Source organism: Lagopus leucura, unplaced genomic scaffold (genome assembly GCF_019238085.1).
Source record: "Lagopus leucura isolate 7727_CA_CO unplaced genomic scaffold, USGS_WTPT01 Super-Scaffold_100028, whole genome shotgun sequence".
Lineage (NCBI taxonomy): Eukaryota > Metazoa > Chordata > Aves > Galliformes > Phasianidae > Lagopus > Lagopus leucura.
The window spans coordinates 1649275-1669546 of NW_024962279.1; the positions used below are offsets into that span (position 1 = coordinate 1649275).

The 20272-nt window shown below is 48.4% G+C and overlaps 1 protein-coding gene across 2 annotated transcripts in view; it reads right to left on the minus strand.

Annotated features, from left to right (window-relative positions):
• Positions 1–20190, minus strand: part of CADPS (calcium dependent secretion activator) — a 173426-nt gene extending 153236 nt beyond the window's left edge. For both annotated transcript variants that reach the window (XM_042880802.1, XM_042880801.1), the window contains exon 1: positions 19819–20190. In XM_042880802.1, coding sequence (XP_042736736.1) covers positions 19819–20190 — 372 coding nt within the window. The remainder of the gene's footprint in view (positions 1–19818) is intronic.
• Positions 20191–20272: the final 82 nt, after the last annotated feature.

Sequence of the window (20272 nt, forward strand, 5' to 3'; positions counted from 1 at the left end):
TGGTAGCAAGTGCCTGTGTGTTGAGAGTACAAGCCAAAACCCCCACAAAAAGCAACAGAGACAGCACAGATGTCAAGCATATAATTTCAGTGTTGGTAGGAGCAGAAAATATGTGGGCATAGAGAAGGAGGAAAAAAAAAAAACCAACAAAATCAGATTATTCTTTGTGAAAGGCAGTTGTTGTGCTAGAATTTGCCTAAGGCGTTCTGCATCCTGGAGCTGCCCTTCTGTTCCCAGGTGCCCTAGAAGAGATGATGGAAACTGTAAGAGTCAAAAAACATGAAAAAGGGGGAAAATAAGCCCTAAAGAATGAGCACAACACATCAAATCACTACCTTCTTGTTTTCCTCCTCCAGCAAGCATACAGAAGCGGCTATGCCATGGCAGCAGGCTTGTGCAGGCAGCAGAACACAGAGCAGGATATAGCTCCTGGGGCATACCCAGTGTGCTGTGATCCCATCATTGGCAAAACAGACCCCACATCACGTGTGTGCACACAGGTTCCAGCAGCTCAGCTCACCTCAGCCCTGCTTCATACTGGAGAAGTCCGATTAAAACCTCAGCCTACACCAGACCATTAGAGATAACAGTTATCTGCAGAGACCCAGAGGAAAAAACACAAACCTTAGATGATCCTCAACATGGTGATTTACCTGAGAGCACCCAAAACATTTGATCAAGCTGGGTGCTTCACCTGGGGTGCTGGGTGTTCAGCCAGCATCACTGCCAGCCTGTGCCATATTGCAGAGGGACCCACACACCGGTGCTTGAGGAGGCGTTGCTGATTGACGCTGTCTCCAAGACAAATGCCTCCTTGCATCCCAGCACCGAGCTGCCTGGCAGCTGCCCCCAAAGGATGCAGCACAACAGTGGCCATGTGGCTGGGTCCATAAACCCAGCACAAAGAATGCCAGACCCCCCCACTGCAACAGCTTCACATGGGGAAGCATCCATGCTCTTGTCCCTGACACTAGTGTTATTTTCCTATTCAGTCCCTTCTGCAGTTCCCAGACTCTGGAGATCTGCACAAGATGGTTACTTGAGTGGGCAAGTATCCTACCCACACTAACAGAACAGGGACAAACTGGTGTGAAACTTTGTTCCACCTCCGGTTCATTCCCAATCAGCCTTCAGTGCTTGGCTTGATGTGCACAGGAGACAGAAAGCTGTCTGCTCCAACCAAAACCCTGCCTGCAGGCTCAGAAAGCCAGAAATCATTTGCCAGAGCACACATAACAATCAGCAGTGAATATTCCCTCAATTCCAGGAAATCTTGGAAAGAATAAGCCCAGTAAGTTGGAAATACAAGGTACCTGAGGACTTCAATGCCACTGCCAGTTAGGGAGAAAACAGCCAGCACCAGTCTTGGCGAGAAGACTTCTTCCTTGGCTGGTGCAGAAGCCCAAGTCTTTGCCATGAACCAGCACACAGCTGCCTCCCCCTGCTGCATGCACCAGGCAAAGCTGCCAAAACAAGGAGCGGAGCTGCTGGGCAAGCCTCATTCACCAGTAGTGGCAGGCATCTGTCTATTAAACTTTGCTATTTTGCTTTTTTCCACATGCTATCTTCTGGGGTACACATAAGCTCTCCTTAAATTTAAAGGGCAAAGACAATTTCTCACTTCTTTTAGTATTCTACACTATGATCATTTCTTTTCAAACCATGTACTGTTCCAGTGAGCCTTAATAAATCCAGTGATTTATTTCTAAGACAATTTTCTCAGAAATGGGATTTAAATGAGCAAAACAAATCCCAACTCAACCAGATACAACTGGGAACCAAAGAAACTGAAAATAACACCAGGAAAAAAAAACAACAAACAAATAACTGGCATCAGAAAGCCTGTGATGTAGCAAAGGAACCACACAGTAAGCAGACATATGCAGATAATGCACAACAAGATGCAGATATCAATCCTGAGCCACACAGGGTCTGACATGAGCCAGCAATGCAAGGCATCCAGCAGCCCCTTTGCAGCCTGAGCAGAACTCAGGAGCAGCCTCGGGGCTGAGCTTCCTGCTGAGCCTGCGTGCAGCTCTGCTGCTCAGGAGCTGACCACAGGATGGGCGACACCGGCTGCCTCTCCTGCTCAACCGCTGCTGCTGCACTCCTGGAAGGAGACTGGTGCTCCATGCAGCTACTGAGGGCCTCAGAGAAACCCTCTGAAGCACCAAGCCAATTCAACAGAAGCAAGACTTCTCTTATTCATGGTGCCCTGAAAACAAGGACCAACACCTACCACGCTCCTCAATTTTATAGGCTTTTTCCAGGACAGAAAATAAGAGAATATTAAGCCGGCACAGAAAGCACAACATTATAGCAAAACCACTGGCAGCAAAGCTCTGTGTCACACACAAGGAATACCTCCACACTGCTGATCCTGCAGCATCACAGGGTGTGCTGTGCTGCTGACACCAGATTGCAATTTCCATTAGTGTTAACAGGAACCGCTGACAACAGTGGCAGTCAGGAAGCCAAAAAGCCTCCCATCTTGATGAGCGCGTTCATTAAGAACAGAACTGCATTAAGTCTGCCCCAGCAGCTGTGCTATGCAAACAATGGCTGCTGTGAGCATGAGGAAAGACCCAGAGCCCCCAGGAGAGCTCAGCAGCTTCTGAAGAAGTGCTGGGATGGGTGACAGCCAGCAGAGAAACAGCCCAGTGAAGACCAGCTGCACTCCTTGGGAAGGTGGATGAAAGGAGCAGGATACTCCAGTGCTGTTTCCACCTCTTAAATTGAATATAAAGAGTTTTCACTGTCTTAAGCAGACAGCAATTCTACAATCATTGTACCTTAGCAGAAACAAATCCTGCATTAAATGCAGTGATTTTCAACCTCCATAGTGGTCTAGCACTTAGGATTGGAGGAAAGGTCTAGCTTTACAACCATAACTTCAAGACATTTGGCATCCCCGCCCCTACAAACACTTGCTCAAAAGCAGGGTTCTGACCCATAGACAGTGTGATTTTACAATCCATCCTTTTGGTCCATGCAAGGAAACAGACAGATCTCAACATATTGCTTTCTGTTCTCCATACAGGAAGAGAATGGGGTGGTGAGACCATGTTTGAAGCCTTTGGTCGGTATGGGGGCTGGTTGAGAGCAAGGATAAACAAACTGGGTTTGCAGCAGACATGAGGGACATCTTGAGTTTGCTAGTGACACTGTATTGTAAGGCTCCACCTCAGAAGCAGTCAAAGATCTTGTTGATCTTTGCCATTTGTGGGATTTATTTCCTCTCACTTCATTTTTCTGAATTAAAAAGTTATAAAATAGTGCTGGAGAGGAGGCTGCAGGAATTCATGGCACTGCAACGCAGGCACACAGAACCAAGGCTGACCAGCATGCATCAAAGTAAGTGTGGGTTGCTCCAGCACTGTCTCCTTTTCATACATTTCAGGGTATCAACTGACTGTGACTGGAGCCAGGTAGAATTTTCCATCTTTGGATACAGCACAGCATGTTTTCACTGCAGAGCTGAGAAATCATTTCCTTCTCCAAGGCCAGACTCCTCACAGTCACAGGTTTCTGTGGGTTTCAAGCATTCTTAAAGATAAGACTGCTCTTCCTGCAGCACTGGAATTTGTCACACACTGCCAGCATCTCCACCTTCTTAAATCTCGTAAGTTAGCCACACACAGTAGGACTCAGCATTTCTCTGCAGGCACGTCTGTAGTAGGGCAAAGATTCTAGATGTGCAAAATCCTAGATGTAAATACAGATTTTATCCTTTAGAAAAAGCCAGATACAGAACAGAAGTCCTACAAAGAGCGCATCAACTAAGTGTCATAAAGCAGTGCAGAAACAGAGGTAACATCACGCCATTTCAGCACCGCGGTCAGCTCCAGGCTCGCCGCTCTGCAGCCGCTGTGATTCTGCGGCTGACGGGCGGAGCATCAGAGCCCAGCAGCTCGCGCCCCAAGACCTCAGACCTCAAATAGAGTCCCGTGAGGGTCTGCGGGAGCCATCAACCAACCCCAAGGCACCCCAAGGCCATGGCAAGCAGAGGGAAGCACACAGCGCTATGCAGCCCCCGGCCCAGCCCACAACAAATCTGCTCTCACTACACACTGGACCCAACTGCCTTTCTCACTGACTTCTCTTCCCCCCCCCCTCCTCCTTGGAAGGGGCTGATTACAGTGGAAGAGGTTCTCCGTGGCTCTCACGTGTATGAATCCTGCACTTCAGAAATTTATAATTTGCTATGTGGTTACAGTGCACACACTCTGTTTGGAATTACATAGCACACAACCCAATCAAACAGCACTAACAGCACTGGGTAGTTAAATCATGCTGTGATAAAAAAGGAAAATGATTTTGTGTAGGCATGGAAAAGTCTCCCATGTACCTCGGTCAAAGTGGCACCTACTGCCAATTATCAGGTTGGCAAAAAAACCCATCCGTTACTGAGGGTAATGGTTTAACTTAACACTTGAAGCGCATAGCTGGGGGTACATTAAGTCATTTGCACAGTGTTACTCAGCTGTCAGCAGAGTGAAATGCAGCTGAACACAAATGCAGTTGTACTGCACTGTAAGGGAAAAAAAATAAAAAAGCAAAAGCATCAGATGCGCAAGGAGTGTACAAAGGAGCAGGAGAGAGGTATCAGGATGGGGAGCAGGAACAGCAGAAGGAATGCGGAGCAGGGGCAGCCTGGGAAGACCACCAAAGTCCTCCAAGCACTGGAGAAATCTGCTGCAAAGAGGAGAACAACATACTCCCCATGCCCACAAGAAGAAATAACAGGTGTAAATTGCAGTGAGGAAATCAGAAGCGACCTGAGTGCTTCCAGGCCTGCACCGAGTTCAGACAGATCATTCCAGTCCTATTTTAACAGGGCTCCTGTTCTGGACTCCAGCTAGATCAGGCCAGCTCTGGCTGCATCCTCAGCTCCAAAACTGCTTCCTTCCCCAGCTGTCTGACAATGGTTTATTTTCCTAGTGAGCTAAAAACATTACTATCCTGCATGTGGCTGCCCAGCAAGCATGCTCCTCAGGCAAGTGCTGCAGTGAACACTTGCTGCAGATGTTCTGGCTAAGGAGTGGCAAAGCTGCTTTTAAAAGGCCCTGTGCCTTTTAAAGTCAAAATATCATATTGGCATGACCAGCCCTGTGACATACTGTAAACTGCAAACCTTACCCCATGACTACATCTTGATACCATAAACCAGAGGTCAGCCTGGGCTTGCAACCAACGCAAGTTCTCCCTGCAAGGAGCCAGGCATTGCACCCAGAGCCACACTGCATGCAGTCCTACAGCACGCAGCCACCACTATATTTATTCTGGTACATTACAGTGGGAAGCTTTAATCTGCATAATCGCCTCAGAGAAGATTTCATTCAGTGAGGGGAAAGCAATCACCATTTCATTTGCAGTCAGTTGCCTTTCCAGGGTCTTCAGTTATCAAAGCCGGAGGGTCCTGGCAGCATGTGCACCTGCCTGGATGGTTTGGGGAGACAGGTTCACGCTTCCAACAAAAGCATCTGCAGATGCTCAAGGTTTTCAGCCTCTTTTCAGAGCCATTTGTCTCCTCCCAGCTGCTCCCGCTTTTATCTGACAGTCTACAACCCACATGAAGAAAACAACTGGATATAATCCTAGATTAAAGGGATTGTAACACAATTAAATACAAGTCATACCCTTGATAGAGCCTGCTGTCGTCATTCACAGAGCACAGTTCTCAGACATTGGGAGGTGTGCAGATGGTGGCATTTGGGATACTCCTTACAGCTGCTGGTTTTCCTATGCAGGCATTTATGCCTCCCCACATAGGAGAAAGCAAGAAAAATCAATCATGTTCTCATGCAATGCTATGTTATAAACCCATGGAGACTTCACTTTGAAAACTAGAAATTTAAATCCTGGTGGCTCCAGCCCCTGAGCAGGACACTGCCAGCTGCAGCCTGGGGCTGAGGGGTCCTCAGTGCCCAGCACAGTGACTGTGGTGGTACAGAGGGAGGACAGAACACACAAAGCCTGCTGCAGCAAGGACCACAATAGCCAAGCAACAGCAAGAACCCACCAGGAAGTTTTTGTGACTTGATCCTACCTCTGGAAAGCCACAATATTCTTACACACACAGATGCATATTAAAAGAAAAAAAGGCACTTGAATCTTCTGCTCTTTCCAGTCTGGTAGCTATAGCAGCTTGACTCGATTAAGAAACTTGAGAGGTATGAAAACTACTTATTAAAGGAGAAAATTTCCAACTGTCTCTCTCTTGTGAATTGTGGCAGCCAAAAAATCCAACCCTAACATAAAGACGTGCCTGAAGGTAGCAATTTTACTATCAGCAACATAATGACTCGTATCACTGCTGTCATCTTTGTTGGGGAAAAGTAAGCCAGGTATTGTGATCATTAGCTTTTTGATAGAGATCATCATTTTAAATGAGGATAAACACATGCATTTTAATAAGGAACGGAAGGAAACAGCCCTGAAATACAAGCAGAAGAACCCACAGCTCGTGCCAAGCCCGCATGTTTCTTGGGGAGAAGCTGTGGGAGCACGAGGTAGGAGGCTGCTGCTGCTGTCAGAGGATTAAAAATCAGCAGAACTCGACCTTTAATGCTAAAATTTAAAGCAACGACCTGGCTTCTCATGCTTCCATTCCCTAATGTAACCATAATCAGATTTGTGGCTGAGATCAGAAAACTGTTTGCAAAGAGCAATTTACATGCAGCCTTCAACAAGCCCGGGTGACACAATACAAAGGACATGAACACAGGCTTTTGCAAGTCCTGACTGAGCAAGTTTGAAGCTGAGATGCATATTAAGGTCATGGAACAAGGTCTTCTGCAGGTGACAGCAGCAGTACATCACGCTGCTGAGTGCTTGTACGGAAAAATTGCACTGCAGTCAGTGAGTGCTTGGCTGGGATGGGAAGCTCCTGTATGGAAACTCAAACCGGACAGCACACCTCTGCTCACAAAGCTGCCATAATGTCCAGCCCTTACAACAGACAACAGGGAGACCAAGCCTAAAAAGCTGTCTTCTCACAGCTATTTTAATGGGATACAGGAAAAGCTAAGAGCACACTGGAGTAAGCTGTTTATAAATGCCGTATGAGATGCAAAAATCCCTAACCCTGGAGCTTATCCTGCTCTGTGCAAGGCTGTTAATGACCAAAGCCAACAGCAAAACCTCCAGTGACGCAAAGAGAATCAAAACACAGCCCCAAAGCATTCGTCACTGCAAACACACTGAAGCTGCACACACTCGGGACACATTTTAATTTACCGTTCTCTCATTATGAACGAATGTGTTTTCATCTGCTGTTTATTCCAGAACAACAAATAGAGGCAGAATGATACACCTCTGCCAAAGAGACATCAGCAGTGGATATCTACTTGCGACCAGTCACTGGAGGAGGTGCAAACAAGCAAGGACACCTCTGAAAGCCAGGGGCTGACATTTTCCATGCACTGGTAGGAGAGTTTTCCCTACGTACTGCTGCGTGAACTCTCAGAAGATGCCTGCATACATCACCTTCATTTACTTATTCTTTTATGCAACTTGCTTATTGAACCAGAGGTTGAAAAGAAAGAATAAGGAACCTCAACCCAGCGTAAGAAAGAACTGCCTGAATTCACCAATACAGATCACAGCTATCACTGTGGTCTTGTGTTATTGTCAACCAGTTTTAAATACACGGTACTGGCAAGGCATCAGGAAAGGGAAAGGGCTTTAGTGGAAAGGCATGGGAACAGACCCCAAAAGCAGCTCTTCAAAAGATGACCCAAGAGTACCTGCTCTGAACTGGAGATCATGTTTTCCTGTTCACACCGGACAGAAGGACTAAACGATATTAGAGCCCACATTGCATCTCAAAGCCCTTGGAGGGAAGGGAAAGTGGTACTTCATATTTCTATAAAACAATTAGTATTGACAGAACAGACTATAATACAGCACTCAGCCCAGAAGAGTAATTAACTACTGCTGTAGCTTGCTTACTGGATGCAGATAGGAGGCAAGGAGTAGGCAATTAGGGAGCAAAGAAGCATGCCAGGCACAGGGATCTGCTGTGACTGACTACTGACCTGCAAGCTCTGTGTGAAGAAGAGCACCAGTGGTCAAAAAACACCTCACATGAGCCACGAAATGGAGTGCCTGGAAAACTAGCTGCAAGACACCCTACACCTTCAAGTATTTCTCCACAAAAACTCAAGGGAAAATCAGCCCGGAGAGCTCTAGAGATAGCCAGAGCTCCCTGCACACAGTCTTGTGATGCTTAGCTTTAAATAGCCTTGAAGAGAACAGACCTCCATCTCAGTTTGGGGTTCAGAAAATAAAGGATACAAAGTACCTAAACCTGTAGAGTTTCTTCCCCAGATACAGAGAGGCACTATGAATCCACCTCTAAAAGGCTTGGGAAAACCCACCTAGTAAGCAGGCTTTGTAACACACATCTGTGATGGCCCTCTAAGCCCGCTCCCCTACAGAGGCATTAATAAAATCAGTGGGGCTCTCTATGAAAGGAAGGCAGACAATTCTGGTATTGCTTCCAGCACAGTCTGAAGAACACCTCCCTTCGTGACAGGTTTATCTTTGAGACAAAAGCCAGACCCTTCAGACCCCCAAGGACAACATGGCACAAGAGCTCTTTCTATTGCTGGGCAGCCTCAGTGGGAGCTCACAGGCCTCTTCCAAACGAAACTCAGGGAAAACCAGTTCATGCAAGGCTGCTGTGCTGGGCCAGAACAAGTACCAGAATGACTCAGTCATTCTTTCTGGTCAGCCCAGACTCTCACAGCACAGTTAATGGTTATTGGGGAAACAGAGCTGAATCTGAAGGCACCACCAGTGCCTTGAAACGTGCTCTGAGCAGGCTGGGTAAGGAGAGGTGATGAAAGTTAATGGGAACTTGCAAGGTGTGGGGAATGAGACTGCCCCGAGATCAGTGCTGCAGGAAGCTAAGGGCCAGAAATGGGGTTCTGGCAACACAGGGTCTCTCCTCTGGGGCCTGTCTGCTCAGCCTGCAGGGACAGAGCAGAAGATGCTCTGCCTGGTTTCATGCACTTTCAGGGCATCAGCTTCCCAGCCCCAGTGGGAAACACCTGTGGCTACAGATGTGGGGTAGGGAAAGGCTGGGCAATGTTATTTAAAGGATGCATTAAGTCAAATAATCTTATCAGCCCCAGGGAATCACAGCTGAGTTCTGAAGTCACAGCAGTGAGTGCAGGCAATGCCACAGAGCTGCTGTCATGCAGATCAGGAAACCATTCAAAAGCAGAGTACTTATTTTTCATTTCTTCTCTTTCCCAAATGCTATTTTTAATCCCAGTAGTCAGATGAGAAAGCCTTGCTTTCACTGGAATATTCCACATGACACCTCCAACCCCTTGTCTTTTTCCATCCCAAACTTAAGCAGGGAAATCTCTAATTTATGGTTTACTACATTTAGCAAACATGCCAGTATCCCTCACCTCCTCAATTGTAGGGGTGTTTCCATGCAGTATGTCTCCTACAGAAAGGCACAGAGGCTGTGCAGCCTGAGATGAAGGCACCACGACCTGCCTTCTTGGAGCTGGCGATGTCACAGCAGCAGTACTGGACCACAGTAATGACTTTCTACATCACCCCCCCCCATTTTCAGCATCCCAGCCTGCCTGGCTCAGTCTTGCTGCAGCAGCTCCTCCGTCCCCATGTGGGCAGCACATCAGCACAGAAGCAGCCAGCAGGATCTGGAACAAAGCCTGGCAGTGCTGGTGCCAGGAAGGCAGCAAGGGCAGCTTCGAGGTGCTCAGCTCCACCCTGCCTTACTTCCACACCCAAACTGCTTCTCGTGCAGGTGAGATGGTGGAATTGCTGCTGTGCCGTAACTCCGAAACACTTCGCATGTGGGCACAACGCTACTCCCATCACTGAAAGCCTAATTTCAGTGCACGTATCTGCATGAATGCACAAGGTAAGAACTAAAAATAGAAGTATCCTATTTTAATGCATCTAGTCAGCAGGTACAGAAGCGGTGTAAACAGTGATTCAGCAGCAGCCCATGTGATGCAGGTTGTTCCTCTGTCTCCCTTTGCTTGCAGCCCTACCCTCCTGCCTTGCTCCTGTCCCTCTGGCAGAGGGTAGTGGGAGTGCTTGAGAATCCCCCAGGCAAGGTCTGAGCTCCAAGGCACATGGACGTTTATAGAACTGCTCTATCTCCATCATTTATTCTAGTGCTGAGTATATTTGAAACCATAATTAAGTGTTCTGCTGTGAAAATAGCTGCATAATTCACATTTTGCTATTTTTTCCCCCCCATTCAACTTACAAGCCTTGTGTCTACAAACCTGAGTCATCCAACCTGGGGGAAAAAAAGAGTCTTGATGTATAACCACAGCGTATGGTTGCCATCTCTGGTGCAAAGTAGTGCTGTGAGTCCATAAACACCACTGACAAATTGCATAGGATGACACCAAGGACATTTTTCAAGTCCTGTGAGATTTGCTACACAAACTGCTATGACCTTGTACATGATTTCAACAGAGAAAAGTTGTTGTTTTTTTTTTTTTTTTTCGCTGGTTCACACCCTCTACTTTCTCATTAATGTTTGCTGAGAAGCCAGAAAGAGAAGAAGATACATGAAAAACAGAGAGGCTGAAGAGCAGAAATAGCATCTTTCATTTACAATACATTTTCTAAAACTGCGACTTAGCTCTTTGAGCAGAGGGTAAGAAAATATCTCCCAGCCTTCTCGCCACTCCAGCTCTTCAATTCAAACTCTCAAAGCCAACGGGAAGAAAAACCTCCCAAGCACATACCCGCCCTGCTCCAAGTGCCTGCGTGAGCAATTCCTCCCTCCAGCCCCCAGAGTCTCAGGGCTAGCAGTCTCCTTTCTGATTCAGCAAGCTGCACTCCACCTCTAGGCTCTGCCTCCCAAAGCCACGAGGGCCATGGGAAACTCCTCAGACCTGCTATTTAGGGATGCTCAGAAGCTTCTGGCCATGCCCTGCTCCATAGAGCACCCTGCCCTGGCCCCTACTTCACCCTGCCCAGGGCACCCACGGGATGGGAGCACTGACGGCATCCTCAGCAGCCTGTCCATCGCCCATGGGACAGGGATGAAGGGCAGGCCTTCTTGCTCAGCATCCATGCATTACAGAGAGGCAGCACACACCACAGGCCAGCTTAGGGCTAAGACACTCAACAATACTAATAATCATCAAGCCATTAAAATCATGGGAGCTGTCACTGCAGCTGCAACTTTCTGAGTCATTTTTCTATTATTTGAAGGGGAATAGCCCTTGGAGGAAATGAGTTCTACATGGGGACAGCAAACATCTGAACAAGTGACAAAAATATCATGCGAGGATTTTCCTGTACAGCTTTGACTTGCCAGCACACAACTCCGAGCAAGCATAATTGACTGGGGATAACTAAAGCACACAAGGATTTCAACTTTATCTCAGAATGGATTAAAGTTCTTCCTAGTCTCACCTTGACGTGCACTGAAGTCTGAATGATTTGCATTTTGACGTCTAATTGAAATGTGTGTTACTCTCTGACAGGCTCTAATCTCCTCAAAAACATGCTTGCGTGCCTCCCTTCCCAAAGCAAACACTTATCAAAAGTTTCACCTTGAATATAGGTCACAGCATTGCAATGCAAGTAATCAGAGCTGAAAAGAAAGAAAAAAAAAGAAAAAGGAGATTCTAGGTACAAATATATATATATATTTGGATACACATATATATCCATATATATCCAAAAAGCACATCTGTTCTCTTGAACCACAGCAAGGAAAGATTATGACCATTAACATGAAGGTTATGCAGCAAAAGAAACCATTGGTTAAAGAAGAAAAATATCACTTGGTGTTATCTTTCATCATTAAGTTTTCATGGAAAAAACACTGTGATTGGCTTAGTCTGAACATACACGAAATGTAAAGAGACCATCTGACATCACTGAGCCGTAACAGCACAAGATAAATGGAGATGATTTGCCACACTACTGGAGCAGCTGGAACTCCCTCGCAGACCTGCAATAATAAAATGAAAGGATACAGAAACAGCAAGCCATCTGCTTTCTGGCTGGCCACTGAATCTTGTGCTTTCAGCGGACAGAATGGAACTGGGGGCCTTGCTCTTCTGCTCGTGTGGGTTTAAGCAGCTGAGCTGCTCCACCACTTTGACAGCCCCTCTGCGGCTGGTCTCACGTGGGCTGTCCTGCAGCCAGCTGAGCCGTGTGCCACAGGACAAACATCTGGAGGCCAGGATGCGGTGCAGCTCATGCCAAGAACCAGAAACAAGGGCAGTCAGCACGTGGTGCATCCACACACAGAGAGGCAGAGCCCCGCCGTGCTCTGCAAAGCCAGGGGAGAGCAGCAGCCAGGACCTGCCCTTCACACCTCACTGCCATCTCGCTTCCATCTCAGCATGGCTCATGTAGCCAGGTCTACATGACACCCCACGTGTGTAAATTAAACATCAGCTCTTTTTATCAGCAAGTGTGTACAACTTGTAAGCATGAATTATGCAAGACTATTAACTGCCTTATTAGAAGAGGAAGCAGCTGTGCAGGCTGTGGGAAGGAAACATGCAGTTACAGAGGGGGCAACCCATGGATATTCAGTGCCTGAACTGGAGCAATGGGTCTGGTCCTCTCTCGCATCCTGCCCTAAACAATTACTGCAGCACCCCATGAGCCCACAGCACTCAACACAGGAGGAAAAAAAAAACAAAACATTTTATCGATGGCAGATCAAGAAACAGCACCTTGCTGAGCAGCTCAGGAAACTGCCACACAGTTTGGGCCACCTTACTGGTGAGCTGCAGAGAGCCACAGGCTGGTGAGCCAAGCCTGTGACACTCAATCTTTGCAGAGCTGACATCATGCTTAATAGGTGTGCTGAGGGCACAACGTACCTATAGGCTGAGAAAGCTTTTGGTACAATTTCACATGAAATATTAATCTCTCCAGTCAATAGGAATGCTATTAGGATAGAGTGCCTGGGCTGTATGCAGTTGGGAACAAAGTAGGCGCCTACAGGGGAGGCACAGACTGGTATTAAGGCCAGGTTTATTTACTGTATATAGCATGGAGCAAACATCAAACACCACGATTACGTTTACTGATGATTCAGAGTCGTGTGGGCTCCTCAATACACAAGAGGAGGTCAACAAAGTCCTGGACAACTGTGAGCAAGCAAGCACCTCAGGGGATAATTAAATTAATTCAAGCTATGGAAATGCCATACAACACGGCTAAATCATAGAGCAAATAACAATAGAAAGGACTTTGAACTCTGGGACAACATGAGACAAACCCAGGCTACTGCTGGCTCCCAGGTACAGATGCAGTGTGCCAGGTGCCATACAAGCACAAAGCCCACATCTATTTTAGCCATCAGAGAGAAAATCACTAATAAAGAAACCCCAGTAACAGTAGTTGTGTGTTCTCAGCCCAACACACATGGCTTTGTAGAGGCCAGAATGCACAGGAACAGCTCGTGATGCAGCAGCCCTGTGTATGTGTGGTTGCAAAGGTCCCAGGAGAGCACGGCTGATTCGCAGCACCTGTGACACCAACAAATCAGCACCATGGGGACAGAGCTGGTGTCACCACAGCATGGCACCCTCCAGCATAAAAAGTGCTTTGGAAGAACACAGTTTCCCACCAGAACCCTAAAAGCATAGGCAGCCTGCATCGTTTACCTGCCACTAATTGCCAGAGCTGCACTGAGGAGCCCTGCCTGACACAAGGCAGCTCCCATAGCAGACACCAGCACATCTTATCCAAGCCATCTCACCCAACAAAGGAGCCCCTTGCTGGGACAGCCCCAATGGAGTGCTGTAGCAATACCACACAGAGCATCTAGAGCTGCAACATGAGACAGGACACGGGAACAGAAGAGAGAAGTGGCAGTCGCACAAGGCCCTGAAGGCAAGGAGAAGATGCTAAATTTGATGAGGTTGAGGAAGGGAGCCAGAGGAGGAATAAATAGAGCTAATGAGAAAACAAGGCATGAGCATTCAAAAACCTGTAACACACTGCTAAACAGCAATAAAAAGGCAATTAGAGTTCCGAGATGCATGGAGGATAATTGCATGAACTATAAATAGGGGATGGGAAGACTGTCCCACTCAGCAGGATCTGATTCACTTTTGGGGTGACTCCTTTACAGACAGAAAAATTCTGGTCTGAAACAGAACCTGACAGAGGAGAGTTTACAGAAAGGAGATTACAGAAAAAAATCTATCACATATCTCTCTGCATGAAACACGCATCAAGCACGAGCTTTGCAATGGGAGGCTTCAGAGGTCTGAGCTTGAGGAACTGGAAATAAAAGCAGCAGAGATGCAGAATAGCCTTAGAAATGGAGGTGTAAAGTGATCTCTTCTCCCTGGTTATCTTCCTCCAGCCCCCCTCACCCTTCCACACAAGCTCCCACCTGGGAACACACACGCTATCTGCACAGCCCTATCTCCAGCTAGGCCTTGGCCACACACCAAAACAACCCTTGCTGCTCCAGCAGCTGCACATCCCCAGCTACCATCAGCAGATGGGCCCTGCCTGGAGGCCCAGCTGGCAGAGGGTGGGCTGGGGGCACCCCGCACTGCTGAGCCCAGCAGTACAGCTGCAGCTGAAGCAGTGCTCAGTGTCCTTCCTTCATCCTTGCATCGTCACCATGCAGGTAGCGAGGCAGCTGGTTCCTGCTGCGTCACCCCATTAGCTTCCTTCCGAGGCAGCAATGAGTCTGTAATCTCTGATTACAAGGGTGGGAGCAGTCAGCTAAGATGGAAGGTAAAGCTTGAGGCCTTGACAGCTCCGTGCTGGCAACACACAAAGCTGAACCAGGAAAGGATATGTAGCACCTCAGAGAAATTTCCCTTTGGCTTGATTTTCAGCTTGTGTGATTCTCACATTACACCCCAGTACCTAAGACTCTTCTATCCAGACAGAAGAGCAGCAAACCCTTCCCACTGTAGAAGCAATTAGCTGGTGGGACCTCAGCTGCGAGAGCAGCTTGCTTCCAAGCTCAGACAATGCCAAGTAGAATCACCTGGGTACAGTGGGGAACATGGTAAATTCCCCACTGAATTCCCCTGCAGGCATAAGCACACCCTGTATGCCTAATCAGTTGCAAACATATCTCACAGCTAACAAACTTTTGTACTAACTTACAGAATCCACACACTCCCAGCACCGTCCAATCCAGCTCTGTGTGTATTCAGGATCAAATTCAGAAGTCATAGCTGACACGATGCAGTTCATAAGGCATCAGCCCAGATCTTGTGAGACTGGATGGATTTCTATAAGCCATTTCTTAACAAATAGCCCTTTTTTCCCCCCTCAACTGCCAAGCAGTTAACCAAGTCAACCAAGCTACTCCCTCAGGATCCCTGCCCAAGCAGAAGATATGCTGCTCCATGCAGGTACAGGACCAGATTCAGTTCATACCCACAGACACTTGTCCTAGATCATTGCATCTGGCTGAAAATCCCACTTAAAAAAGGATCAGAGGTGGAACACGCAGTCTAGCACCCGTAGACTGTCTCATCCTATTCTGAAGGCAATCAGTGTCCTGTCCTTGGGAGAACATCACCCTAAACCAGCTCGAGTGGCCATTGTGGGACAATTGGCATGCAATCCTATTTTGCCAGAGTGCTTGTACAACACATGGTCACATCAACCCCAAGTCCTGCTAAAGGCAGCAAACTAAGCAAAACTAATCCTGGAGCATGACTGAATCTAGGTTTCATTAAGTTAAGCCGCTAACACCTGGGTGTGGACAGACCTCTCTGGTCTGCAGGATGGAGCACAGGGCTTGAGAGTCACGACTTGTGTGTGGAGGCAGCTTTCCACCCACTCTTGTGTCAGCTGAACTACACAGCTCATGGTGCATCCCGTAGCGATGGGTCATGATCAGGTAGCCTGTATTTGTCACGCTGCTGGAAGTCCAAGCTCCCCATCCTGCTCTGAGACAGGCAGGCTTTGACCCACGGTAACTGTGAGCACTGCATGGCTTACCCCAAACTGAATAAACACTTGTAAGACATTTTGATTCAGGTGTTTAAATTTGAGGAAAGGTCTGACTTGTTTATCAGCCTGAATCACAGGCAGACAGTGCAGAGTATGGTCACTAAAAGCACTTTCTCAACCAACAACTGCACACACACACACACACACAGCAAACTCAATGACAGCACTTACAGGTGGTGCTCATAACGATGCCCACCCGACCCAGAAGAACAGCCAGGCAAGGCAGAGGAAGTCTCCTAAGCTCTGCTTTCCCTCCTGTGTGCTCCAGGCTGTCCTAGAGCAGGGAATGAGGCCACCTTCCCTTCTACCTCTGCTCCCAGGAGGAAAGAGAGCTGGGAACAAAACCCACCTGGCAGGGTTCCACCCATCCCACTGGGTGACAGGTCCCCTCTCCTGAACTCATTGTTCCAATTAACCTAGATTTTTGGAGACATACTACAGCAGAGATCACTCTGAGGCTGAAATCCTGGTGCTGCCAAAGCCACTGGCAGAACTGATGTTGACACCAACTGAGCAACAGCTTTATTGATCATACCATATCTATTAAGCTTCACATATTAATCACATATACATAACTAAACGTAAGCAGGATGCTTACCTTGCACTCCTCTGGATTAAAGTACTGGCAGCAGCTAACAAGGGGTTGTATTCATACACTGCTAGTTCCAGTGCTGTGATGCCCGGGTTCCTATTGCTGAACCGCACTAAAAATTAATTACTTCTTCAGCTAGCAAAAGAAATACATATGGAAATGACTTGAAGACCACTTCCCACTTAGGTGAACTGAGCATGAGTGACTCACGACTTGTCAGAAGGAATTACAAACTGTGCAAGAGGCAAAGTGCTTCAGGGAGAGTAGTGTGTCTAGACTATGCAGAGCAAGGCTGTAAATTATACTTTCTGCAAACAATGGGCTTTAGCAGGGGTTGCATGATCAGATGAGTCCTCCCCTCTGTCAGTTCATAACATCTCTGGCCTGAGAGATTGAATAACTGAATCATTGGTCCAGATCAGGAGCTGCAAAGTTTTACAACAGCCGAAGACCAAGCTTCCAGCCCATTTAATTACCTGCTTCCCGATTCAATCAGCTGCAAGCACATAAATAGCCAAACTATGGCAAATATTTAATATCGGCTAGAATTAAATTAAGATAAGGAACTGGCAAAATAAATGATAAGTGTTTTAACTGAAAACAATCATTTTCTGTGGATTCCAGACAATTCGCTGAGCACAACACCCGTGGTTCTGTTCTCTGTGCTGCTAAGGAGCAACGAAGGAACAGACAGAAAGCAAGAAGAGTATATCAGCTGCTTTCCTCTCCTGGCTGCAGAGCTGCACACCCCACAGCTCTGACATCTCCCCAGGTCCAGCAGAGCAGCACCTGACCACACAGTCCCAGCTCCCCCAACAAGTCCCACCACACCACCACCTGAATCACAGCAATCCCACGACGACACATCAGTGGTTTGAAGAGAGAACTTGTGCAAAAACAGGATGAGAGCAACAAGTCAACCCAGGAGAATGAAGAAATACGTGATTATTTAGAAGGCTGTGTTCACTTTACTAAGATCCTAACCGTTGCAGCACCTGTACGCATGCCAAAAAGGCAGAAAGACTGTATTTTATGATGCACTGTCACACGTTTAAGAGAGTTTGACCCCACATACCTGCTCTGCACTAAGCACAGTGCTTAAATCGGTCACTGTTCAGCAGAGCACAAGCTTAAGCTCTTTGCTATTTTGCTAGCACACCTGACACCACCTGCAGGCTTTCAGAAGGACCCAAACAAGCTCCACTGAGTGATATGCAGCAAAGCTGCTATTTCCATCCTGGTTGCATTTGCATCACTTACAACAAAACCAATTGCCCTCTCTCCCATCACTGAGATGGAGAAGGAAGCTACAAAGTGGACTCAGCAGCACCAAGTAGCTCAGCAGGATGCAGCAATCTGCTATTTGCAGTGCTATTGGATTTGCAGCAATACACAAAGTTCTCATTACAAAGACTAAACCCAGCAGAACCTCCCCAACAAAACTCTGTGCTAAAAGGGGAAGGAGTCCCACACAAGTCACCCTGGGGTCTCCTGCAGGCTGGGAACAGAGGGATGGGGTTTTGGCAGGAAAGTCAAAAGAGAGAGGAAAGCAGCAATCACACGGAGCCCATAAGGAGCTCTGTCAGTGCTCTGAATGACTTCAGCAGGAGTCAGGCTTAGGAACATGGACAAGGATTTACTCCCAGGAAGCTGTGACAGCTGAATATGGGAACATACAGGAGAAGAAAACCCAGAGTGAAATCACCTTTAAAAGGCTGAATTCAGTTTGACATGTGTTGTCAAGTTAAATTTAGCTTTCCAAACTCCATTTAAGGACCAAGTTTGTGGGAAGATGCTAGGCCCCTGTGAGACATCTATTTGAGCTGCATTCTATAAAGAAGCCGAGCATGTTTCCCATACACCACATAGAACAGATTATTTTCTCCCCAGGTCCTACACACCCTCTCCATTCCTTTGAGTCTGCTGTCAGGTCATCAATTTTCCCATTTCTTTGTTCCACCTGCACATCCCTGCCCTGTCTCCCACCCCTTCCTGTCTCTGCACAGCACTGACCTCACAGCTGCGTCTCACCCTCCTTCCCAGCCTTACACCCCACACCAACAGATGCTGCTTTTGGAAAAACTCCTTTCTGTCCTCAGTTCACTTTCACGTGAGGAACAGCTGCTGGGTTTGTTTGCTCAGATTCCTCCAAGATGAGGAATTACATAAATTCCATTACATTCTCCTAGCTTGAAGAAGTTAGGTAGAAAACAAAAGTCAAGATGACTTTGAAAATCCACAACTTACTGAAAAAAGAGTTGTGAGCAAAAAACACGTATCAAAAACTCTCTAAACCTTGTCTTATCTTCAGCCACATGCTTCCTTCTCACAAAGCAGATCATCAACCTTCCAGCAGCACCAGATTGTCCTATACTGCCTTTACGTGCAGAACGGATACACTTCCCTACCTCCGTATGTTGCAATGACTAATAATAGTCCTCTGGTGTAGCAGAGCTGAATGAATGTCATTCCCATCGATACATCCAGGAGTTTCCCTGGGTATAAAGGTCATTTGTGGAGGCAGGATGCTACCAAGACTACAAAGGCCACCTATGAAACTCAGCTAAAACCAGAAATAAACAACTGCCGACCAACTCTGAGCTGTGTCCCACCACAAAGGAGAATGGGCTGTGTTTGCTGGAATATGTCTGCGTCCCTGTGCTGCAGAAACTTCGTGTCTATACTGATGAGCACAGCCAGCCCTGTGCCAGCCCCAGTGCCCAAATGAGGGGCTCCCGGCACAGCTGGGTGCCACCATGACACACGCAGAGAGGACATCGCAGCCGCCGTTCTGTGGCAAAGCCCTGCTGTCGCGCTTTGCCAAGGAACTGGGGAGCACACGTTGGGAGAAGTTGGAAGGAGGCTCTGCAACTCCTTAAGTCAACTCCCAAAGAAAGGAACTTTGCAGTAAGTGCAAACTTGCAGACTCCCTTTGGAGGAGGACAAGGCGCACGCCATAAACGCTATTTGTCTCCTTTCAACAACCTCCAGCTGGCCAAAATCCCGGACATCCCCAATTCCCATATTGCATAACCAGGAGCGGTGTCTGGGCGGCAGCGGAGCCGCCACCGGGACGGGGCCCATAGGGGGCCAAGGCGCCCCGCGCCGGGACTGCCCTTGGGGCGCCCGGGGGGCGTCGGGGCCGGGAGCGGGCAGGGGGCGGCAAGGAGAGCCGGAGGGCAGGGGGCGGCGGGGACACAGCGCCGCGAAGGGCGCAGGAGGACGAAGAGGGCAGGGCAGCACCGCGGTACCTTCTGCTGCCGGCGGGCCATGTCGGTGGGCTGCTTGGCGTTGAAGGGGTAGGCGATGCAGCGCATGACGAAGACGTAGAGCTGCAGCTTCCTCTTCCTCTCCTCCTCCTCGCGCTGCAGCCGCTCCAGCTCATCCTTCTCCTTCTCGCTGGCCACCGACGGGCTGGGGCTGGCGGGCCGAGCCGCTCCCCCGGCGCGCCCGCCCGGCTGCAGCCCTCCGCCGCCGCCGCCGCCTCCTCCGGGGCCGGGGCCGGGGCTCTCGCCGGGGCGGCTCGGCGAGAGGCGAGCGGCGGTGGGAGCCAGCGGCTCCTTGCCGCTCTCCTCCTCCACCAGCTCTTCCGACTCCTCCTCGCTGGACGACGGGTCCAACATCTTTGCGGTCGAGGCCGGAGCTAGGGCTAGCGCGGCGCGGCGCGGCGCGGCTCTGCCCGGCTCCGCTCGCCGCCGCGCCCGC